This window comes from Rhincodon typus, chromosome 26 (assembly GCF_021869965.1).
Source record: "Rhincodon typus isolate 14 chromosome 26, sRhiTyp1.1, whole genome shotgun sequence".
In the NCBI taxonomy this organism is placed as follows: domain Eukaryota; kingdom Metazoa; phylum Chordata; class Chondrichthyes; order Orectolobiformes; family Rhincodontidae; genus Rhincodon; species Rhincodon typus.
This window is the reverse complement of record NC_063357.1, coordinates 43,404,515-43,430,918: the sequence shown is the minus strand read 5'-3', so window position 1 is coordinate 43,430,918 and position 26,404 is coordinate 43,404,515. Positions and strand designations below refer to the sequence as shown.

The window sequence follows — 26,404 nt, the reverse complement described above, 5'->3', positions numbered from 1 at the left end:
TCAGACACATTCAAATAACGCTTTGAAATTAAAAGAATTCAATACCTTCATTGCTTAAGACCCATGCACATCCACACTCCACAACTGAACAAGTACCAAGTTTGTGCAAGGATCTCAGGGCTTTTCATACCCAGTTTCCACATTCTACTAGTCTTGTAACTTAATTCTTTCACATTGCATTACCATAATAATCGCAGAATTCTACTTCCTCTTTAAATAGCTAGGTAGATTAGTCATGGTAAATACAGCATTATGGGAAAGGGTAGGGGGCTGGACCAAGTGGGATGCTCTTTGGAGGGTCAGTGCAGTCCTTGATGAGACAAATGGCCTCTTTCCACACTGTAGGGGTTCTAGATTCTAGTAAGAAAACATAAATGAGGGACAACAGAAATCAGCTGTCCTTAAGTGCAGCAAATATATGTATCTGGGGTCTTTAAAATTACACTGCTATATGGGATCATAAGTACGAATGCGTGGATACCAAGTATTTGGGGGAAAAATTGGGGGCCCTTGTACAACCTTTGGCTCAGGGGCCCTTTCTTTGAGAGCATTGATCATTCACTGCTAATGGCCCTGGTACTGGTGGTAATGATGAGCAGCCTTCTTGAACCATTGCAGTCCACATCAAGATGGTGAGTGGCTTGAGGGGGAACTTGCAAGCTGGTAGTGAATTTTGAATGTGGTGCGTTGCGTGTTAATTAAGCAGGCTGCTTTGCCTGAAAAGTACAAATTCTCCATACTTGCTCAAAACCAGATATATCTAACTTTTCCTGGCTCTCAAAGTCATTCATCTGAAGTGTTAACCATGCTACTTCCCCCACAGATGTCACTTAACCTGCTGCGTATCCCCAACGTTTTCAGTTTGAGATTTCAAGCCTTCCCAGACATTTGTTTCTTTACTTGCATCACAAATATATATTTGCCAATTTGCAGAGTCTGTATCAGAAAAATTGTAATATTTGACGTTAAACTGAATCATTCAATGCTGACAAGCCACTGTTACATTTAGAGTGTGCAGTGAACACAAGAAATGTACAATTTTGCAAGCTATTTGAGCTACCGATATATTGACCTTAACACCCTTGCCATCACTTTACCTCTTTGGATAGCTTTGTGAAGCAAACTCCAGCCGTTCTTATCAACCATATCAACATCTGCCTTGTTATTAACCAATGTGGTTGCAATACTTTCCAGCTGTCGAGACAGTGCCAGATCCAAGGCCAGGTCTCCATTATCATCAAGTTCATTCAGTTTACCAGGCAACTGTAAAATGTAGTAATAAACAAATAGCAAGAGCAAAAGAAAAACATTAATGTCAGCAGCAGACAGGAAAAAAGATAAGACCCTACATCATTACACCAAATCTAATGATCTAGAAAACTACAGCTGGTGATATTACCACACACACACACACACACACACACACACACACACACACACACAAAAAACAAACCTATTTCACGCAGTAAATCGCTTTGAGGGGTGGTGGTCTGTCTCGAGAAGGAATTTCTTGGAGAAGAGTTTCAGTTACAAGAAAAAAGTTTAGAAAAGGGGACAGGATCCAATTATATAGATCAACATGTTCAAACTATAGCTCGGGGGTCACAGGCTCAGACGATCAGGCTTACCAGGTAGCTCCAGTCTACTATCCATTGTTCCTGTCCAGTTTGTCTTAGACTATTAAGAGTTGAGAGTTTTAGGTAGGGCAGTTTCTTAAGAAACTTAATTCAGTACATCAAGATTATTGAAGGCAATTAATGCAAAATATGTATACATGTCTTCATATGTTGAACTAAGAGGTTCCAGAAGATACAATAAACCAAATGAAGGTAAAGAAAACCTGCTCCTGGTAGTGGATTCCTAAATAAAATTGCTTTCAAGTCAGGTTTTGTTTCAATGCTTTCAATTTGTAGTGGATATTTAAATCTCAGCTTTCCTGCAGCTGCAGGTTTTTTGCAAAAATCTACAATGCAAGTGCTCTACTTTTAAAGCCCAGGCCATGCTTGAGGAATGAGGCAAAAAAGGTTCTCCAAAGTTACACATGTAAACATTTGAAATGATTTACATGGCGGGGAACCCTGAAGGAAAGTCTTCTGCACATTGCTTTAGTTAAAAGACGACACCTACCTGGGAGTCCGTCGCAATGAGGTAGAGAAATACAACATCTTCTCTTTCGACTTTGATGGCTTTATGCAAAGGGTATTCGGTCTTTGATTTAATCATTTTATACAGCAAAGGGGCAGTCATGCTACTGAAATCATCTTTCTGCAGATCATCCTGGATAAATAACAACAAAAGCACTAGTTTTTTTTTGGTGAAGAGGAGTAGATAATCATTCCAAAAAGGGATCATTTTCATTGTGTATCGGCTGATACTTCTCTACATACGTAATAGCTACTTTCACAAACCTACATGTCTATAGTCCTCTTTGTATTAGACATTTCAACATTTTATAAAGGGGCAGTAGATGAAGAACTGGAAAGTAGAAAGTCAACACCAAAGAGACAGGTTGTAATGGAGATGTTCAAGCATAATGAAATGGTTGGTGAGAAAGAATAAAAACGTTTTTTTTAAGAAACTGAGCAGTACAATCTGAAAGGGTGGGGGAAATCAAAATGAATAAATTGGATGGGCACTGAAGAGAAATTTTCTGAGCTACATGGATAGATCATGGAGGGTGGGGAGATAGGGGAATGGGATTGCTCTAAAAGAGGGCCAGCATAGACTTGATAGATCAAAAAGCCATAATGACCAACTTGAGAGAGAGACATACAATCAATCATTCTGTGACTGTCTCTTAGGGTTTCATTGCTGTTGGTGACGCGTTTGATGAATGCCTGCAACAGAGAGCATGTTGACAGCTAAAGCTATGAGAAAGTAATGTACTTTAAAAATTCATTGACTAGACCTAGGCATCACTGTCAAGGTTCGAATTTAAAATTGGTCATCTCCAATTGTGCTCAAAAAGATGGCAATGAGCCACCTTATTCAATACAACAGTTTGCACAGGCCACTTTCAAGAACAGGCAATCATAGTGGTAACAAAGTGTGGAGCTGGAGGAACACAGCAGGCCAGGCAGCAGAGGAGCAGGAAAGTCGACATTTCAGGTGGGGACCCTGCTTCAGAAAACGTCAACTTTCCTGCTCCTTGGATACTACCTGGCCTGCTGTGTTCCTCCAGTTCCACACTTCTCAGACTCCAGTATTTGCAGTTCTTACTATCTGAGTGAAGGGTATCTAGAATCATATTTTCACCAGACTAAAAAAGGTGACAGGTTTCCTTCCCAAGGACGTTGGCAAACCAAATAGGTACTTAGACAACAATTCAGCAGTTTCATCGTCACCAGTACTAACTTTTATTACTGATGAACCATAATAAATAGAATTTAAATCCTTTTGCAGCCATGGTGGTATTTAAAATATGCGCCTTTGGTTGAAATCTCCAGGCCTTTTGATTGCTGATCCATTACCACAACCACACTGTTACTTTAGCCCCTATAGGTTACAGCTTTACAATCCTAAATAAGGTGTTCCTCCACAGTTCAATTCAAAAAAGGATTTAGTTGCACATAACACACATTTAGGCATCCTGTGATCACGAAAGTCATGACATAAATGCATGTTCTTTTTCAAAAAAAAAATTATAAAATTCAAGACCTTCAAAAGTCACTTCCATAATCATTTTGCAACACTTGTTACCTTTATTGTTACTAAAGACGAAAACTGAAATTCCACCACTGAAAGAGATTGAAGACTTCAAAAAACAAAAAAAAAAAAGAAAGTGTAATCAACTTACATTTGGACCTGCAAATTACATTCAAACTACTTGCACCTTTGTTACAGTACAAGGTCATTTGGTATTGCTACAGAAGAGTATAAAAAAGTTTTTTGGAATAAAAAAAAAACAGATAGCTGACAGAACAAGCATGTTTTCCCCAGCTCAAACATTTTACATGTGCCTAAGCAGTCAATCCTCATCTTTGAGGCTGATGGAGAGACAAATATTCACCAATATCTAGTTGAACTTCAAATAGTATCAAGTGCTCATTAACATTCAACTGAATAGCTAGAGGGGCCATCCATTCTATGTTGCATCCAAAGGGATCTTTAAGAGGTATGGAAACTAAAACTGTATCAATCTCTGCTGAGATCAATGAGCACAGTAGATCAAACTAAAAGCTTTTTGGGAAGATACGATCCAGTTACTGATCATTTTAACCAGCACAGACTGTGCACAATGACATGTCTAACATCCATATCATTTTTAATGTCTACCTTGGATTCTGTAGTTATTAATTCTGGGAGAATTAAAGTGAACTATCCTTCCAACTCCAACTAGCAAAATGAAAAAAATCTCGGTGGAGCGTTTTACACTGAATTTGCATAATTTAAAACAAACTACTTCAAAAAAAAAAAAAAAAAAAAAGTGGTGGTGTTGGATGAATTGGAGTCAGCAAAGCTAGTGATATCATTACTGAAGAAAGGCACGTTTCACTCTAGGAATCAGCTATAGCACTGAACACTATTTACTGCCCAGGGGTTCTTTTCACCCCCCCTAACCACATCAATTCACTTGCAGCACAACACCTTTCTCAAACAAATCATCTGTACCACAGGGTTTTCCTCAGTCAATTACATCAATTGTGGCACAGGGATTTCCTATATTGGCCACTAGATACTACAGGATTGTGCAAACAAGGAACTTGTCCCTTTAATCTGCTGTGGAGTCAAACCCTGAGTGGAAATCATTTTGATGCCAGAAATGACCTCATCTAATTCTTCAGTTTTTTTTGAGGCGGAGGGGGCAGGTTTCAAAATAAACACGCTTCCTTCAATGTTCCTCATGCAGATCCCTACAGCTCAGATCAAGGGAGACAAAAACAAAACCAGTAAACAGCTTGCCTCCCAGCTCGTCAATTTGGAAAGTGACAAACTGCATTTCTAAGTCACCTGGAAAGTCTGCCATCAACAACATTTGTTTTTCAAATTGGTCAGAGATATTTGACAACGTGCTATGAAATATAGCTTAGGTTCTCGTAGTTTGCATTGATTTACATGCAAATCTGAAATTCTTGGAACATTGCATTTATATAGCGCTTTTGTAGCAAAAAAAAAACTAACTCACCCAATGGCTGGCAATAATCTCAGAACAGTAGTTCAACAACGTAGTTGCATTTAGCTCCTCTGCAGTCTGATAGAACCGAATACAGTTCCTAACATTAACTAGTGACATGACTCCTTTTTCACACCTGTCAATGGGAAGTACAGACATCAATACACACTCAGAACACATGTTGAAAAATCTTGCATTGTCACCAGGAAATAGGATGCTAGCATACTCAAATTACGATCCCTGGTTACAGGGATTGGTCGTACACACACCTAAACAGGAGTACCTTGTCAAAGCGCCCTAGTCCCCTCAATAGCAACCTCTTAGCTCAGATCAAACAGTTGCTTTTTCTTTGCATTTGAGCAAAATATGTCAGCAGAGTATATGTAAATCACATTACACAAATTGTTTTCATCCTACATAGTCAAGGTTCCCAGAAAGGATAATTCTGTCATTGAAAGACTAGATGAGAGTAGAGAATGAAGTGAATGCAATATACAGAGACTGAAGATTTTTTTTTAACCCAAAAGGTACTGCATGTAGACTCATGAGTAAGGTCAGCACATGCAGGGTCAGGGGACAAGTAATAATACAATTAAGTCAACTAAATTACAAAACTAAACTGTTGGGATTAAACAGTAACTACTCAGACTGGCAACAGGAAGGTTTTTATTCATTGGGGCATCAGCATTGCTGCCTGACCAGCATTTATTGCCCATCTCCAGTTTCCCTTGAGGTGGTGGTGCTGAACAGCTTTCTTGAACCGCTGCAGAACACCTGGTGTAGGTAGATTCCCCAATGCCTTTAGGGAGGGAATTCCAGGATTTAGACCCAGCAAATGAAGGAACAGTGATACATTTCCAGGTCAGGATAGTGAGTTGCTTGGACAGAACTTGAAGGTGGTCATGTTTCCATATATCTGCTGCCCTTATCTTTCTAGAGTGAAGTAGTCACGGGTTTGAAAGGTGATGCGTAAAGGAGCCTCAGTGAATTTTTGCAGTACACCTTGTAGAGAGTACACTGCTGTGAGGGCCAGTGGAAAGTGGACGTAGTTCCAATCAAGCAGGCTGCTGTGTCTTGGATCGTGTCATGCTTGAATGTTGTTGGAGCTGCACTCATCTAGGGAAGTGGGGAGTATTCGATCACACTCCTGACTTGTATTTTGTAGATGGTGGTCAGGCTGTTTTTATTTTTTGGGGTGGGGGGAGGTGCTGAAATCAGGTGGTGAGTTACTCGCTGCAGTATTCCTAGTCTCTGACCCGCTCTCCTAGCCACTGTGGAAACTCAGCTGGACTCGACACAAACAAACAATCAATGGAAACTCCCAGGACGCTGATAGTGGGGATTCAGTGATGGTAACACCGTTGAACATCATAGTGCATTGGTTAGATTGCCTGGCATTTGTGTGACGTGAACATTACTTGCCACTGGTCAGCCCAAGCCTGGATATTGTCCAGATTGGGTTCCATTTGAACATGAGATAGCAGGAACTGCAGATGCTGGAGAATCCGAGATACCAAGGTGTACAGCTGGATGAACACAGCAGGCCAAGCAGCAGAGGAGCAGGAAGGGTCTAGGCCCAAAACGTCAGCCTTCCTGCTCCTCTGATGCTGCTTGGCCTGCTGTGTTCATCCAGCTCTACACCTTGGTATCCCATTTGAACATGGACTGCTTTGGTATCTGAAGAGGTACAAGCGGTACTGCACATCTCCACTTCTGACTTACGATGGAGGAAAGGTCACTGGTGAAGCAGATGAAGATGATTGGACCAAGTTCACTACCCTGAGGAACAGAGTTCACAAGCTGAGATGACTCACCTCCAACAATCAACCATCTTCCCATGAGCCAGGTATGACTCCAACTAGTGGAGATTCTGCCCCTTAACACCCATTGATTCCAGTTTTGAGAGAGCTCCTTGATGCCACATCCAGTCAAATGCACCTTGATGTCAAGGGCTGTCACTCACACATCACCTCTCGACTGCAGCTCTTTTGTCCACGTTTGAACCAAGGTTGTAATGGAGGTCAGGAGCCGAGTGGTCCTGGCTGAACCCAAACTGGGCATCACTGAGCAGATGCTGTTTGATAACAACCTTTCATCACTTTTACTGAATTGGCTGGGTTGGTATTTATCCTTTTTGTTTTAGGTAAGGAAAATAGCTGGGCAAATTTTCCACATTTCAGGTAGATACAAGTGTTGCAACTGTACAAGAACAGCAAGTTCTGGAGCACAGGCTTTCAGTACAGTTGCTGCAATGTTGTCAGAGCCAATAGACTTTGCATTATGTAGCGTCTCCAAACATTTCTTGATATCACGTGGAATGAATCGAATTGGTTGAAGACTGCTTTCAGAGATGCCGAAGACCACTGGAGGTGGCTGAGATGGATCATCCACTTGGCATTTCTGGCTGAAGATCGCTGTGAATACTTCAGCCTCATCACAGAACCCCTACAGTGTGGGAACAGGCCTTACAGCCCAACAAGTCCACACCGACCCACAGAGCATCCCACCCAGACCCATCCCCCTATCACCCATCTAATCTACACAACCCTGAACACTATGGACAATTTCCCATGGCCAAACCACCTAACCTGCACATCTTTAGACTGTGGGAGGAAACCGGCACACCCAGAGGAAACCCACGCAGACACGGGGAGAATGTGCAAACTCCACAGACAGTCACCCAAGGGTTGAATCAAACCTGGGTCCCTGGCGCTGTGAGGCAGGGGTGGTAACCAATGAGCCACCCTTATCTTCTGCACTTATGTGCCAGGCTCTTCCATCATTGAGGATGCGGATAATTGTGGAGCCTTCTCATCCAGCAAGTTGTTTAATTGTTCAGTATCATTCACAACTGGATGTGGCAGGACTGCAGAGCTTAGATCTGGTCTGTTGGTTGTGAGATCACTTAGCACTATCATTTGCTGCTTATGTTGTTTGGCATGCTCGTCCTGTTTGGTAGCTTCACCAGGCTGATACCTCACCTTCAGGTGTGCCTGGTGCTTCTCCTGGCATTACTTCCTGCACTCTCCATTGAACCAGGATTGATCCAAAGACTTGATAGTAATGGTTGAGTGGGGACATGCCAGATCATGAGTTTGCAGATTGTACCAGGGTACAATTCTGCTGCTGATGGCGCACAGTGCCTCATGGATGCCCAGTTTTGAGTTGCCAGATCTGTTCAAAGTCTGTGCCATTTAGCATGGGGGGACAGTGCCACACAACATGGAGGGTGATCCCCATGTGAAGGCAGGACTTTGTCTCCCCAAGGACTGCGCAGTGGTCACACTGATACCATCTGGACAGATCCATCTGGATGGATCAGGAAGAGGTCAAGTGTTTTCCCTCTGGTTAATTCTCTCACCACCTGCTGCAGACTCAGTCTAGCAGCTATGTCCTTTAGGATCCAACCAACTTGATCTATAGTACTGCTGCCAAGCCACACTTGGTGGTGGACAATGAAATTCTCCACGCAGAATACATTTTGTGCCCTTGCCACACTCAGTATTTCTTTTCAGTGTTGTTCAACATGGAGGAGTGCCAATTCAGTCAAGTGAGGGCAGTACATGGTAATCAGGAAGAGGTTTCCTTACCCATGTTCAATCTGAAGCCATGAGACTTCATGGGATCCAGTGTCAATGTTGAGGACTCCAAGGGCAACTCCGTCCTGACTGTATATCACTGTGCCTTCATCTCTGCTGGGTCTGCCCTACCAGCAGGACTGGACATATCAATGTACGGTGATAGTGGTACCTGGAACGGTCATAGTCACAGAATCATACCTTACCGACAATGTCAGGCTGTGCCTCACTAGTCTATGAGAGAGCTCTCCCAATTTTGGCACTAGCCCCCAAGCAGTCAGTAAGGAGGACCCTGCAGGGTCAACACAGATGTTTCTGCCATTGTCTTTCTGGTGCCTAGTTGATGCCAGGTGATTCGTCCGATTGCAAAGTTTCATTTCTTTGCAGCAATTGGTACAACTCAATAGCCTGGTAGGCCATTTCAGAGGCCAACGAGAGTCAACCACACTGCTGTGGGTCTGCAGTCACATGTAGGCCAGACCAGGTCAGAATGGTAGATTTCCTTTCCTTAATTCCAGCTTTTTTATTTAAATTGAATTCCAATTCCACCATCTGCCATGGCAGGATTCAAACCCTGGTCCCCAGAATATTCACTGAATTGCTAGATTATTAATCCAGCAACAATATCACTGGCCAATGACTCCCCACTTTTTAGGTAGTGGCATTCTAAAGGGATTAGTGATTGGGCCACTGTTGCTCACTATTTACACTAATGAATTGAACTTAGAACTTAGAGTATATCAAAAATTCCAGATACAAATCAGGGTGGAGACTCATGGCAACAACACAAATTGTTTAGTCACTAATAAATCCAGGAATTCAAAAGGAACTCTTCAGACTGTTTCAATGTGGTAAGTGGTTGAGCTGAATAGCATAGTAACTGGAAAACATTAAGAAAGGAATACTCGGATATGACAACAGGGCAAGTTGAAGCAAGGCTGAACAACACTTGTACAGGCCTGTTGAGGAAAATGGCTTGTTCCCATATAAAAACTAGTCACGTAACATAAAAATTAAAAATGGAGGAGCACAATGTTTGTGATGCACTCCCCAACTTGCAATTTGATAAAATGCTTGCCTTTTGATCAAGGACAGAATTCATGACACCTTAAGGTCATAGTGTGTAAGAGATTTACAACCAGAACTTATTCACTCGATTCAAAACCTGAGCTTGCGAAATATCTGGCAAAGGTGCCACACTTGAATTTTAAAGCATGCCTTCCATGTTTATTAAACCTGGCAGAAGATGTCCTGCTGCCATATTGCAGCTATGAAGCCATTTTACAGAGAGACAAGTTTAAACACAAAGCAGATTCTAGGTCAGCAGAAATGAGGTATAACCACATTATGACTGACTCCATTGCAGTCAAAAATTATGCATTATTGCTTCATGACCCATATGCCCAGGAAACAGCAAAAAGCAAAAAGCATTGCTTAAACTTCACTTAGTTTCTCTTCATGAAATTGACGTCAGAGGAAACAGAAACACTTTGGGGTGTGACCACACCATCACATTAAATATGATCTGGAATTCAGTTCCTATATTGGGCTGTGATTTAAGTCTATCAATCAGGAAAGAAATAGTAATGTTGAAAACATGGCATAAACATGTATCTTAAAAAGCACATACAAAAAAAAACAAAACATCAAAAGCAGTTGAAGCTAAAGATACTTCCCAGCTATTCATTACATACTGTAAGCAAAGTTAACCAACGCAAAGCTAATAATTGTAATGTGAGCGAGACAAAAAGCTAAAAAAAACTCTTCCTCTCCTTAATGTGATGGTGTGGTCACACCCCAAAGTGTTTCTGTTTCCTCTGACGTCAATTTCATGAAGAGAAACTAAGTGAAGTTTAAGCAATGCTTTTTGCTTTTTGCTGTTTCCTGGGCATATGGGTCATGAAGCAATAATGCATAATTTTTGACTGCAATGGAGTAAAATCAATAGTTGGACAGAACTTCCAAAAAAAAAAGGCACTAGGAGTGAAGACTAATCATTTCATAAACACAAGGAGAACCCAGAACAAGGTAGCACAACCTCAAGATCAGAGCCAAACCATTTGAGTGACAAGAGGAAGCCCTTCTTGCCTGGGAGGACAGAGTTGTGGAAATCTGGAATTGTTCTTCTAATAGAAGCTGGGTGCTAGAAAGTGAACTGAGGGGTAGAGGATTTCTGCTGGTCAAAGGTATCAGGGATTTCAATCAAGTGAAGGTAAATGTAATCACTGTAGAATCCAGGGAGCCGATTGCTGGAACAGGCCAAAAGGAGCAGGGTGGCCATCAATAAAGTATTACAATGGGGATTAGCTCTTCCCAGCTAGAAGAATGACAGGTCAAACGGCTTTTGTCCTTTGTAATTAATATGTTGTAGAGCATCAGTGCTACATAATCACACAAATTTATGTGAAACAAACTCTCCCTCTCAAACTTTCTTCCCACATGTAACTACTTTGAAAAAATTGTTTCCTTGTAACTTCAAGTTCAAAACAATCTCCAAATAACAAATAGCAACTGAATTGAAAGTCTAACTGCAACTGACACAGAATTATCAATTTCAATTGTGTAGTTCATTTATAAATGTTCATCAAGCCAGACACCACAACTTCAAGATCTCCATACTCGCACAGAACAAGTGTAAAATATCCTACCTTTCTCGGAGGAGATATAGCTGAAATCTATTAGCTAATTTCATTAGTTCAGTGAGGAATACATCATCCTCCTTCAGTTCAAGTTCATCCGTGTAAATCCATCGGAGCATTGCCATAGTTACTTCTGGATCTGCATCTGGCAAGGTGAACAAAAGAAAATCATTTATAATAAGAAAATGTAATACGTATGAGGATGACAAGTTGTCATTCAATAAGATCATGACTGAACCTTTCCATTAATGATACCTTGCCTATTCTAAGCTCAAAACCCTTTGCCCAAAAGTCAATCTCATACCTGAACATGCATCAAGTAAACAGCTACAGTCCACTGAGGTACAGAATTCCAAACCCTAACACTTCCAAAGCAATTTTTCATCTTAGTTCCAACTGCATGCCTTAGACTGACTTTTACCCTATAGACCTTCTAGGCAGAAGAAACAATTTCTCAATATCTACTGTATTAAGTCAGTTTAAAAATGTCACTTCCAACATGATCTCCAGTCATTTTCCAAATTCCACAGAACACATGCCCAAGTCATTCAGAGGTCAGCCCTCTTACTTGAGAAATCAATCTAGTAAACTTTTGTTATACCTTCCTCTCAGGGAAGTATGTCCTACCTTTGGTAAAAAGAAAAATGGGACCCAGTATTCCTGATGTGGACTCACTAAACCCCTGTATTAGTGCAGCATAACTTCCTCACCCTTGTACTTCGAAAGCTTTTCAATAGCAGTGACATACTAGCTGCCTTACAAACTGCTTGTTGAAATTGCAAGTTTACTTTCTCCAAATTGCATACAAGGACACTCAAACCCATTCAAATACTAATACTTGATAGTTGCAAACTATTCTGCTTTTCTATTCTTCCAAACAAAGTGAATAATTCTCCACTTCCCAACACTATACTCCTTGTGCCATTGCTTGTCCAACAAATCCTGTTATGTCCTCAGCTTCTAGCCTTGACCCAGTATGGATACCAGGTGAACTATAGCTCCCCATTCCTGAACAGGAAGTTTATATTTTCTCCCCTCATGGGGATCATTCCAGAATTCCCTCAATTCTAGAAAGTCAAAATAAAAGCATTCAGCACCCATGTAGTCACCTCTTTTTTGAGCAAAAATGTCTTGGACCATTAGGTTCAAGCAAATCATTAGCTTTTAAACTCATTAAATTTTGCTTATATCTTTCCTCACAAGAACGGGTATAGCTGCAAGGCGGCATGGGAATGATAATTCTTCAGGAGCAAAACCTATTCAAGATGATATAGTCTTTCCATTTTGGGTATTCAAGTCTGTAAACCAGAGGAGAAATCATATCTACTACAGCCTGGTACTTACTTGTGCTAGGGACACCATGCAAACAAAATAACGCCAGCACTTCAGCAATGGGTCATACCCCATTGCCAGAACACAAACACAGTTCTCAGGCCCAAGCTTCACTCAGATGATTGCTAACTTGTACGGGCAGGTCAGGTGACTAGGCTGAGAGGCCTGATGCTTAAGATTGCTACATTTAACGAGCATGGTGGCAGTAGTCATTAAACATCCCCACCCCATCTGTACTTCAGATAGAGGGAAGGTCATTGATGAACCAGCTGAAGATGGTTGGGCCTAGGACACGGAGGAACTCCTGCAGTGATGTCCTAGAACGCTGATGACCAATCTCCAACAATCACAACTACCTTCCTTTTGTGTTAGGTATGACTCCAACCAGTGGAGTGTTTTTTCCACCGAGACCAACTGACTCCAGTTTTGCTACCGTTCCGCAAAATCTCACATGCTTATGGCACACCTCAGTACTAACCCTTTCAAATATAACAGCTACATTTTAGAAATTTTGTACATTAAGCTCCCCATGGATCAATTATCTGAGCAGGCTGTGCTCAATATAAAACACCCCTTTAGGACAGTGTAATTTTTGTTTAACCAAGCAGCAGCAGGACAGATTATTTTCTTCCCTCCACAAACACTCCAAAAATCAGCACCACATTTGAGGAAAAATAAATGGGAGAGATATTGGATGGATACGGTACAGTGCCCAGCGAGCCAGAAATGGAGTTCAAACAGGCAGTTCACTCATTTTAGACACAAATCAATAAAAAGGCCCTATATTCTTTAGGGTTTAGAAGAATGAGAGGTGATCGAATTAAAGTACCGGAGATGGTTTGACAAGGGATATCCTAAGAAGTTGCTCCTCCAGGCTAAAGGGTTTAGAATTAGGGGTCATCTCAGGATAAAGGGGTCAGCTGTTTGGGATGACAATGAGAAATCCCTTCAGGCAAAAGCTTGAGACACTCGAATTCTTTTCTCCAAAGGGTTCCAGATGCTCAACACTCACGTGGGTTTGGATTAAATGATTTTTTGGGCAATAATGGAATCCAGGGAAGTGGAGCTGATACAGGGGTTTTAAAAAAAAAGTCATGGCCAAATTGACTGGTGGAGCAGGCTCAAGAAGCATAGAGGCTACTTCACGTCCTGATCTTTAAGTTTATAACATACAATCAAGTACAGGTAGTTCTCCTATAACTCTCAACATTCTTGTGTGACCTTGCACTATAGAAAATCATGTTATAGGAAAATCACTATAACTGTACAGTAGAAAGTTTGTTATCCAAAGTGTCAACGTAACATGTTATAGGAGAACTATCTGTATGTTGAAAGCAAGTAGGATAATATTGCAGTGTGATTAAGGGAGTGAAAACTGTTTTCCAAGTCCATCTTGTACACCAACCTGACAGGTCAAGTTCATTGGTAGAAGCAAGATTTGCCAGGCTCCAGGTATCACTGCGTGCTGCCAACACAAACTTGTGAACATTGATGTACTTTTCCCCAACCTTCACTTTCAGGTCACTGCAAGATAAAAGAAATATATAGTTTGTTATTATGCTGGCACCATTACTGAAACCTGCCGGAGCAATGATGAGCAATCGCAAAGATATCCCTTTTGACAACTACCCAGCTGGACGAGACATTGGGAAATATCAAGGAAGAGCAATGCCACAATTGAGAGGCTGGTTGGACTCCAAGCAGTTTAGGAAAACAAAGACATGAAGCAAGTTGTTTCAAACAAGGTGACATGGCAAAAAGGGAAGGTGGGACAAGTGAACCAAATTAAATGGGAAATAAGTTAATCCAATATTCAAATTGTCTGTTTTGGATAGGGAAGTGGTCGACAGAAAAACACTAAAGCTTGCCAGGGATAATGCAGTTAACTTAACGGTTCTTCGGCCAAGTATGATAGAAACAGAAAACTGACCTATTGGGGTGGTCTTATGCCCAATGTTCAAATGACAATTTATTAAAGATGCATACAGGTTAAAGCAACTGACCAAGTCAGTTTCAAAGCAGAAATTAAACTTTGATTCACTGCAATAAAAATTATCCACAAACTAAAGACCACAAGGTTAAAATACATCTTTACTTTGTCCAGCCTCTCGCAACTAATCACAGCACCCAACTGCATCTCAAGTTATTCCACTTCTGGGTTGGATAACGATTACACAAAAAATTAGCTTAAAATATTGATCACCAAGTACCCAGCCATCAGTTCTAAATTTCTATCACAGCTTCATTATATGCCCACTTGCCCTATTAACAAAGGATTCATTTGACGGATTAGCTTTCTAGACCGTTAGCAACCCCAGATGATGATATTGGAAGTACCTTCTTTCCAGACTACTGCATCCTTCCTGTTAACTCAGACTTAACACTGCGCCTCGCCTTGCAGTGTGTATTGCACTACCTTCTCTATTTGACTATTCCTTAGTTACTCAATGACCAGAACTCGGCATTGCGTCTTCAGTACTATTGAATCCTAGCAATGAACAAATTAAGCATGAACTGTAAGCTACCTAGCATTTTATTTCCTTTGTTGATTGGTCTGCATTGCAGTGGCTAATAAAATCCTTGGATCTTCCAATCACTGGTGACTATACATTGTCTTTTTATTCACCTTTCCAATATACAGCACTTCATATGTACACATTCTACTGTGTTACATTTTAATCTTTCCTAGCTTCCAAGGTGTTGCTGCCAATACTTTAGTTGTTCCTGGAAACCTCTGAAGCCAAATCACTTGTGAAATGAAATTTCACAACAATTGTAAAGGCTGTGCAGGATTTAGACTCTTCAGCTGTTTCAATATCTGTCATTATACATTAATAACAGGCTCATGAGTCAGACTTCCTGGCCCTACACTGGCGCAGAATTATTCTTCTTCATCCTTACTATAAAACATCTCCTAGAAATCATCTCCTCCAGTGGCACTTAGCATTAAAGTTGTCAAGATGCTCAGAATCAGCATTTTAAAAAAATGCAGGCTTTAAAACAAAAAATACAATTCTTCACTGGAATGGTCCTCCAAGCTAAAATGAGCCATTGCCACTAAATCTAGCTATTAAGAGTCCTGGATATGCACCAGTTACAGGACCAAACACAAAGAAATGTTAATGTTCATACAGCACAACACCAAACTGCCCTCTGAGCAGTGAGGGATTGGCAATAAATCCTGCCTCTTCAGTGACACACTCATCCTGCGAATGATTAAAGAAAAATAAACACACCATGCCATTTCAAAGAGATATTCACTTAATCCTACTAAACTTCTCTTCCAAATACTTACTCAACTCTCTTTGAAAAGAGAATATCGAATCTGCTTCTATTGTCCTATTCCCAATCAGCTCTCTGTTTTAAACACATTTCTTCATCTCATCACTGGTTTTCTTTGCCAAACATTTTCACTATCTATAATCTGGTTAGTGACTCTCAAGCTACTGTGAATAAACCTCTCTTCACATTACTCCAAAAGCAACATACTGCAAATCTAAAACAGAAGATATTCAGCAGGCCATCCAGCATCTGTGGAGACACAGTTAACTCCTCAGGTCAAGCACTTATCTTAGAATCCTTACATCAGATACCCAGAAGTTCTGACAAAGACTCAGGGTCCAGAAATTTTAACTTTTTCTCCCATTTCACAGATCCTGGCAGACCTGAACACTTCCAATATTTTCTTATCATAGCATTCTCTGCTGAAAAGGAAAACAAACCCATTTTGCCAAATATTAATTGAAAGTCCACATATACTTCAAATATAGTACCCTCATCAATTGTCTGTTATTTCAATGGACTCAACCAAGTTCAAACAGGATAGGTCTGTAATAATTTTTTTTAAAAAAAAACTCAGATTTATGTAGACTATATGAACTAGTAATTAACTTTGGTCCTGATCAATACCCTTTGTTAATTCTTGATAATTTCCTTTATGATCCTAAATTAGCCCTGTACTCACTTGCACTGTTTGCATTTATAAAAGACTTTGGGTTGTTAGCTGTTAATTTACTTTAGATACTCTCTCCCCTGCCTTTTACTGTTCTTTTAGATCCTTTGTTTGATCCCCAAACATATCTTTACTTTCCCCCCAAAACAGAGAGCCAAACAGAGTAATGAGCCTAACAAACTACATTGATTTCTGCCACATGCTCCAGTTTCCTCCCACAGTTCAAAAGGTGTGCCGGTTAGGTGGATTGGCTGTGCTAAAAATTGTCCAGGGATATGCAGGCTAGGTGGGTTAGCCATGGGAAACGTGAGGTTTTGAGGATAGGATGGGGCAGCTGGGTCTGGGTTTGATGCTCTTTGGAGGGTCATTGCAGACTCAATGGGCTGAATGGCCTCTTTCCATGCCATAGGGATTCTATGAATTATTACTGCATATCTAATGCTGTGCAATCGACACCTTAAAAAATTGAAAAAAATTCTGCTGTAAAGAGCTAAAGGTAAAATCAAAGTCCATGTTTTTACCGTATAAAACAACCATATTTAAGGATCTATTGCCTGAAAAACACAACCTAAGAGAGGAAAGTAAGTGATAAAAGAAAAAACACCAAGAAATGCAAGGATTTGTTTGCAAGTCAGAGCTGAGGTTCATTAAGTGGCACTGCTGGTGCGCAGCCAGTTCTGAAGTAGACTTCTACTTCCGTTAGCTGAAGTGAATGGATGATGAAGTTGAAGTTGTTGACTTGCTCGCTGAGCTGACTTGTTTTTGTTCAAACGTTTCGGCACCATGCTGATATCAGTGGAACCCCCGATGAAGCAATGTTATTCTACTCCGCTTGGAATTTACACTGTCCGGTCCATTATGGCGAGTACCGTCATTTCCAGTTATGATCTGTATGGGTTCATCAAAACCAGAAATGACAGCACTCACCATATCGGACTGGACAGTGTAAATTCCAAGCGGAGTAGAATAACATCGCTTCATCGGAGGTTCCACTGATGATGTCACCTAGCATGGTGACGAAACGTCTGAACAAAAACAAGCCAGCTTGGTGAGCAAGTCAACAACCTCACCCACAACCAGAGCTACAGATCTTTGCCAATACTTTAAATGGAAGTAGGTTTCAGGAAAAATACAAAATCGTCGTCCCACAATTGACTAAATTTATAAATCCAGAAAGAAAAACACTTCCCACAATGTCCTACAGGGATATTCCTTTGTGTAGAATACATTTGTGCCCACTTATTTGCTGTGAACGTATACCTAATCAAGACAATATAGAAAGCCATACAGGAATCTTTGGTCATAAAATAAATCTTTTAAAAACGCTAATATTCCTACTGCTGCCTGATGATTCCTGGTAGGGTTCACAGTCAGGAGGGCAGAAAAGCTGCTGAACATTCTTACTTCAACTTTATGAAAATGAGTGCAAAACAAATAAAAGCACTCTTCCTTCTGTTTTTCCCCATCTTTTAAAATGGACATTCCTACAGTCCTCTTATAAAAGACACTAAATTGTGATCTATTAAGTGGAAATTAACTGCAATGATTAAAAAGGTACAAAGTAAACATTCAGACAACTTTAGAATTTATGATCATAATCGAAGCATTTACAATCAAAAATACTTATCACTATACCTTCCAGAATTAATTACTCAACCTGTTTATTTTGTGGGATCACAGGCCAACTAGCAAGTCTGAAAAAGGATGCATTTCATTAAGAGTGCTGTTTGCTGAGAGGAGAGGCAGTCCCATTCAGAGCAGATGAGCTGGAGGCAAAGGATTATAGCACCATTGTTTGAATTTAGATATTCCGACATCAATGGTCAACTTATGATTTTTACAAAAAAAGGAAATCTAGTTGACAACTCAATTAGAGTCAATAGTACAGCAAACTTTGTTTTAACTGGCATCTTATGAGCCAGCACTCGCGACAAACTGGCAAAAATTAAATATCTGGTATCTGAGGTGTATAACTATTATTTCGATCTCCAAGTAGTCAGTTGAAGGTGCAAGGTTGAGAAAACTCTCTGCCAGTAAGTTTTAAGGCAAAGTTGGATTATTATTTCAGTGATTAATGCTGTAAATAAAAGGATAAAAGTGATGCATATACCCCTTGCATTATATTTCTATTGCTTACTGTGTGTTTTTACACTGATTATGTGGACCTCTTGATCAACTGGTACATTCCTAGACCCACAGGTGCCGGTTAATAAAAAGTTTGTGGTTTGTATCATCAGTTTAACAGACCTGGTTACGTCCCAACATCCAATACCTTATCACAGGCCAAGTCAATACATTAATCTTCACCATATACAAGATTTACCTGTATTGTTCTTGCTGATAAAGCTCAGACACAATAGACAGAAGTCGGCAAACAAAGGAGTCACTGGAATTTTCTACGGTAGATGTGGCTGCGAGCATAGTACATCTCTTCTCCGTTTCTGCCAGCTTCTGTTGCATTTTCACGTACTCCTGACGGAGAAGTGCCAGGTGTTTCTGCAGCTTAGCAACCTCCTCTATCAAATGGCACAAGAACTCGGTTAGAAGATGAAACAAACAAACATAAATGACAAGTAACTAACAGGCCCTCGTGCTAGGAGAACTTAAAATGCCTTTGCTAAATAGCTTTAATGTGAATTTCACATTGTCAGTTCCATTATTTTAATTTTGTTAGTTTTGTTATTTTATGAAATTAATAATATCCAATTTGTTGCACTGCTTGCTACAGACTAACTAGGTCAGTAAAGATGTTTTATCATCTTCGGCATAGAGGGAACAGAGTTTTCCAAATAAATCAGCAGTTGTCCCCTAGTCCGTTAGGTTCAAACCATCAGTCCAATTCCATGTGCAAATTAAGAAAGGAGTTAGCACAGGAATTCCAGCTACAAGCCCCCTCACTACCCCAGCTCTCCCAAGAACCCAGTGGGTAAGGAATTGCTACTGCTCACTGCATCATAAAGACTTCAACCACAATCACCATGGCCCCTCAAACCCAAAGAACACTCATTCGTGGTTCAAACGCTACCCAGTGAATCCCCTTATCTTGTTCGGGTACTTATTTTCTAAAGTGGGTACCTGACACATATGGAAACCAATCGCAATGTATAGAAGTGCCCACACCAAGGTACTGAGAAATTCACAAAAATGACTACTTGGCTGTCGCAGAATCCTCACACTGTCCTCCTTGAAATACACTCCAGTTTACAAAATCTTGATTGGGAGATGGGGGTGGGATGCAGATCAACAGAGCCAAGCATGCGTTAATACAATATCCTAGTCAATCTTATTTTGCCTGAAACCATCCTGCTTCTACAATCCGTTCATAATATGGAGTGGAGGAGAGGACTGTTCAGTCTGCAGTCTAATCAGGACTGAAAATGGGACTCCCACACCCATTGCATCTCTGACCACTAAGCTTCGAGAACAAAACCCAAACCAGAAAGAAATCAGAGATGCAGCTCACCCCAGGTGTAACAACATCTACATACCCAAGGGACTGACTGGATTAGTGCCAATGATTCACCACAAACAGACAACACTGGAGAAACTCTCTCTCTCTCTCACTGCACCCATTCACCATCAATGCCAAGTTTCTTCAACATTTTCCACAGTTGTTGCAGATTGCCAGCATCCACAGCATTGTGCTTTTATTTCAGTGATTTGTTCATGCTTGCAGAGCAGCAGTGAGTATGAAGTTCAATCCCACATCCCCTTCTTGTGCCTCGGAATCAGCGAGAAAACAATCAATGGAACAACTTATCAGCATCCCCATTTGATGCCAAAACCAGCTTAGCAGCACTGTACATCTGCCCTGGTACCAACAAGATTAAATTCAACAGAACACAGACACCATGTACACAGCCAGAAATCCCACCAACATTCTGATTCCAAAATGCCCTGCTGGGACAGCAGGCACCATGAACAATCACACATGATCCCAAAGGCAGATATTTGGCCGAGATGGGCTTCACAACTAAACTGGGTTCCAGCCCCACCCTGATATTAAACACACTGTACAGTAGAGACTAATGTACAGCAGTCAGGAACCCCATCCCAATCATGCTGTGCCGTTATCAACAAACAGCTGAAGGCACTGAGTACAAAGTCTATAACCCCCCAATAATACCCTAGGACAATACTTAACAAGCCAAGCCCCCAGGCAAGTTGCACAAGTGCAGCTGCAACACGGCCATCTGCCCAACAATGTGGACAATTGCCTTTTACATCCTGACCACAAAAAGCAAGATGAAACCAACCCAGTCAATTACTGGCCCATTACTTTACTCATGATCAAAGTGATGAAAGGGATCCTAATCAGTATCACCAAGCAGAACCTGCTCAGAATAACTTCCCCACTGACACTCAAGTTAGGATCTGCCAACATCACTCAGCACCTGACCCTCATCACAATCTTGGTCCAAACACAGAGAGGTGAATTCCAGAGGGGGAGGCAAGCGTGAAGGTCCTTGACCATCAAGATTGCATTTGACCAAGTGGAGCAACAAGGAGCTCGAGTAAAACTAGGGTCAATCGGAATCAGGGAGCAAACTCTCTGCTGGTTTGAGTCATACTCAGCACATAGGAAGATGGTTGTGGTTGTGGTTGTTAGGAGTCAGTCATTTCAGCTCCAGGTCATCTCAGCAGGAATTGTTCAGCGTAATGCCCTAGGCCTAATCATCTTCAGATGCTTCAGTTATCTTTCCTGCACTACAACATCAGAAGCAGGAATAGACACACACATACACATTGTTCGTGTTTAAGGAGTCAGAAACACTGCTTAACATTGTTGTCCAGATCTTGTTATGTATTGACATTCAAGCTGGGGGCTAATAAGTGGAAAGCAATATTTACAATGAGTGCCAGGCAGCGACTATTGCCAAAAGTGAGTCTGACCATTGCCCTTTGATGTTCATGGCATTCCCAACACAATCACCCATCATCATACAACCAATGACCAGGACAGAACTCCACTAGCCATATAAGAAGTGTGATACAAGGACAGGTCAGAGGCTGGAATTCTGCAGCAAATAACTCACCTCCAGAATTCCCAAAGCCTGTCCACCATGTACAAGGCACAGGTCTGGAGTGTAATGGATTCTGCATTCACACAGCTAAGTACAGCTCCAACAACACAATAAGTTTGACACAGAACAAAGAAGCCCACTATCACTTTAAAACATTTATTAGCCTCACACTGTGCATAGGGGCAGCAGCAAGCACTAAAAGTTTCACTGCAGCAGCGCAAAACCTTCCAAACCCACAACCAAAGTTAAGGCCTATGAAGATAAGGCAATCATTAACTAAAATAATGATTTTTGGCACATTTGTTTCACTCATAGGGAGTGGCTGAAGTGAAGGGTACAGATGCACTTAAAGGGAAGCTAGATATCCGAGGGAGTAAGGAAAGAAGGATATGCTGATAGCGAGATGAAAAAAGATGGGCAGAGACTTACGTAAAATGTACTGTCGGCACAGAGCAGTTGGTCAAATGGTTGGTATGTTAAGTTCTATGTAATTAAATACACAATGATGGTTAAAATTCCAAACTCCATTGTCATTACAGCCACCTACTACTAGTGCAAGAGAAAGAATAACCATAGTGATGATAAATCAGTCAGGGCCTGTGTTTATTTCATATCTATTCTTGGAAGAAATCACAACCGGCAAGGCCAGTATTTTCTTTCAGCCCATCTTCAACTACCTTTGAGAAAGTGGGGAAACAGTCTTCGAGCCTAAAAGCAAAACCTGCAGTTGCACCCACAGTGTTATAGGGAAAGAAGTTCCAAGATTCTGACAAGAGTAATGGAATGTTGATCTTTTCCAAATTAGCTTGACAGGGTGCAAGTTCAAGGGTGTGACTTTTTTTTTTTTTAAAATGATTTTATTTAGCATCCCCTTGCAATATAAATGGCCTTCAACTTGGCTCCCCTCCCTTTTCAGCTTCATTAGAATGTACCTAGCCTATAACATCTCCTGAGAAGTAGGCCATATTTTCTGTCAGTTCTTGATCATTTTACCCTAGGTCAACCAGTGTCATCTGCCAACATCACCAAGCCCACTGCCAATTTAAGTGTTTACTTCTATTGTTCTTCACTCTTCTCCATTACCTTACAATCCAAAAATCACACATGCCAAAGAGCTCCCTACAGACTCCTGGCTACCATAACACATCCTTTCTCATTGGGCTGAACCATTTCAGAGATCCCTCCCCAACCTTACTCTTTACCCCAGTCAATACTCAAGTAATTAAAAGTTCCCTTTTACCCACATCAGATTTATTTCTCTCACTAAAGACGTGAAGAACGATCACAGTCTTGTTTCTCAGCTCGAACTAGATGGATACTTCAATACTTCAAGGAGGTCACCTTTTTCTAAAGTTATAATCAATACTCCCACTCCATCTCCCTTTTTTCATTTGTTTTTGCTGAACACTATCTCCTTGAAGCACCAAGGATCATTTTTAAGCCACAGTTCCGCACCTACTACTTTATCAGATACCCACAAGGCAATTTGTGCTTGTAGATCACTAACTTGATTCACCAGAGAGCTTACTTTGTGTGTTGCTCAGCACTTCTTCAGCCTGCTCCCTTCTCTGGTACAACTCAACACTATTTTATTCAATTTATTCCTATTTTCTGTTGGTTGCCAGCCTCCCTCTAAATTTAGTTTCAATTCTGCCTAACCATACTAGTAAGTCACTCTGCAAAGATATTGGTCCCAGAACTATGGAGGTTAAACCCATCTCTTTGGATGAATTGCCCCCTGTTACTCAAATGGTCTCAAGGACCCAAGAGGGTGAAGGCATCTCATCTCAAGCCAGGCATTAACCTTCTACATCTTTCTTTCTCCACTCTCACAAGTATGTGGCACTGGGAGTAAATACAGAGATGTCCCCACAGTAGTAGAGAGGGGGAACAAAGAACCTATGGACAAGGTACGGGACAAGACAAGAAGACGACAGACAGAGACGCAATGACCCCCATGGAGGGGGTGGGGGGTTGGACAGACAGAGACGCAATGACCCCCATGGAGGGGGTGGGGGGTTGGACAGACAGAGACGCAATGACCCCCATGGAGGGGGTGGGGGGTTGGACAGACAGAGACGCAATGACCCCCATGGAGGGGGTGGGGGGTTGGACAGACAGAGACGCAATGACCCCCATGGAGGGGGTGGGGGGTTGGACAGACAGAGACGCAATGACCCCCATGGAGGGGGTGGGGGGAGGGACGGGAAAGGGTAGGAACGGCCCCGGGGGGGGGGGTGGGGGAAGATTTGGGAAAGGGTAGGGACTGGATAGGGGTGGGGTCACTCTCCACTCCAGCTCGGGATAAGCCTGAAGCCAGGCCTGGTCACCACAAGCGGTCCAGTGTGTCCGGGCCTGGAGCCTGGGGACCACAGGCTATGCCCCTGCGGCCCGCGCCAGCCAGCACGGTTCCCTCCCCCTCACCCAACGAAGCCGCGGCACCGACAGCTCCTACCTTCCGCCATCTTGGCCTGAGCCGCTCTCGCGATAACCGGCCGTTCACTTCCCAACTCCCCCCCCGCCCCTGCAGAAATGGTCGCGCCCAGGCGTGGGGGCGGGGCTTCTCTTAAAGTGGGACTGTCCCTGATTTGGAGAGTCTGTCACCTTTAATCCTTGCAGCTTACCTCCTGTACACTTATAACCTCCTCACAGAGCCTGCTAGCAGCTTTGTTTACATTTTAAAAGTGCATCCATGAATTATGAGGATTGAGAGTTGTACAGCTGTAAGCAATAGTTCTCAATAAAGGCAGAAAGTTTTAGAGAAACTCAGCACTATCTGTGGGGAGAGAAACAAAGTTAATGTTTCCAGACTAACTTGACTCTTTTTCAGAATTTTTAGAATGCTGCTTTATTCCATGTATTGCTAATGTGTACAGTTGAAGTGTTCAACACCAGAAAAAGAATCACACCACTGAAGCTTACAAAATCCATCAAACTCAACTGCTGATATTTGCCTGTCATATATTCTAAAAGTCATTTATTTGTCAAGTTTCATTTAGCAGAATTAGTGCTCCTTGTGGTTTGAATAACACAATCCATCTGACATGAGTTAATTTTACAGAAGTCTGAGCACTGAAATGTGTGTGAATCTGACTTACGTGGTGTGAGGGTGTAATTGCATGGGGGGCAGTTCAGAGATGGTTCACTAGATTAATTCCAGAGATCAGGGGTTTGTCTTGTGAAGAGAGATTAAGCAGTTTAAGCCTATACTATCTGGAGTTGAGAAGATTGAGAGGAGATCTATTTGAGGTTTATTAGATGCTAAAGAAGGTTTACAATGTCATAGAGTCATACAACATGGAAACAGACCTTTCGGTCCAACAAGTCCATGCCAACCATGTTCCAAAACTAAACCAGTCCCATCTGCCTGCATTTGACCCATATCCCTCCAAACCTTTTCTATTCATGTACTTCTCCAAATGTCTTTTAAACGCTGTGACTGTACCAAACTCCACCACTTTCTCTGGCAGTTCATTCCTCAAACAAACCACTCTGTGTAAAAAAAAACCTTGTTTTGAATTGCCCCACCCCAGGGGAAAGATCCCTGCTATTCACCTAATCTATACCCCTCATTACTTTATAAAGTTCTATAAGGTCATCCATCGACCTCCTGGCTAATATTACACCCTTGTTTAATCAGGTAGGGAGGAAGAAGACAGAAAAGAACAGGCCATTTAGCCTGACCTCGGTCATTAATAAGATTTTAGAATGTATCATTAAAGATGAGATTGCGGACAATAAAATCCAAATCTAAATCTGCTGGAAGAATTTACAAGTTGATTCTTAACCTGCTTGGCCTCATTATGGACACATCCTTGGCATCAAGATGTGGAGTGGGACTCAAACCTGGCTCAGAGGTAAGGGATGGTACCTCTTGACCACAAGGCTCTCTCTTGATAATCATGTCCAAAAAAAATTTGGGGATTGCGGGCTTGATGACATCTTGATTCACAATATCCACAGCTTCTCATATGGTAAAATCGTTTTGCTCTCCCTGTGGAATTAATAGTGGTTTGTGGTCATTCATATAAATGATTTGCATGTGAACATAGGGGATATGATTAGTACATTTGCAGATGACACTAAAATTGGAGGTGTAGTGGACAATGAAGAAGGTTATCTCAGAGTACAACAGGACCTTGATCAGATGGGCCAATGAGCAGAAAAGTGGCAGATGGAGTTTAATTTAGATAAATACAAGGTGTTGCATTTGGTAAGGCAAACTAGGGCAGAACTCATATCAATGGTAAGGCCCTGGGGAGTGTTGCCAAACAAAGACACCTAGGGATGCAAGTGCATAGTTCCTTGAAAGTGGTGTCAGAGGTAGACAGGGTGGTGAAGAAGGCATTTGGCACGCTTGCCTTCATTAGTGAGAACATTGAATATAGGAGTTGGACATCATGCTGCAGCTGTACAGGACGTGAGGCCACCTTTAGAATACTGCATACAATTCTGGTCACCTTCTATAGGAAGGATGTTGATAAACTTGAGAGGGCACGGAAAAGATTTACAGGGACTTTGCCAGGGTTGAACGGTTTGAGTTATTGGGAGAGGCTGAATCGGCTGGGGCTATTTTCCCTGGAGTGTCAGAGGCTGAGGGATGACCTTATAGAGGTTTATAAAGTCAGGGGGGCATGGATAGAGTGAATAGACAAGGTCTTTTTCCTAGGATGGAGGTGTCCTAAACTATAGGGCATTGATTTAAGGTGAGAGGGGAAAAATTTAAAAAGGACCTGAGGGGCAACATTTTCACACAGAGGGTCGTG

General features: G+C 41.6%; 1 protein-coding gene across 1 annotated transcript in view; it reads right to left on the bottom strand.

Annotated features, from left to right (window-relative positions):
* ankfy1 (ankyrin repeat and FYVE domain containing 1) overlaps nucleotides 1–24,210 on the bottom strand; it is a 69,013-nt gene extending 44,803 nt beyond the window's left edge. The window contains exons 1-7 of the mRNA XM_020535210.2: nucleotides 24,094–24,210; nucleotides 18,938–19,130; nucleotides 14,068–14,186; nucleotides 11,340–11,475; nucleotides 5,126–5,249; nucleotides 2,128–2,277; nucleotides 1,098–1,263 (exon numbers count right to left, since the gene is read on the bottom strand). Coding sequence (XP_020390799.1) covers nucleotides 1,098–1,263; nucleotides 2,128–2,277; nucleotides 5,126–5,249; nucleotides 11,340–11,475; nucleotides 14,068–14,186; nucleotides 18,938–19,130; nucleotides 24,094–24,103 — 898 coding nt within the window. The 5' untranslated portion in view covers nucleotides 24,104–24,210. The remainder of the gene's footprint in view (nucleotides 1–1,097; nucleotides 1,264–2,127; nucleotides 2,278–5,125; nucleotides 5,250–11,339; nucleotides 11,476–14,067; nucleotides 14,187–18,937; nucleotides 19,131–24,093) is intronic.
* Nucleotides 24,211–26,404: the final 2,194 nt, after the last annotated feature.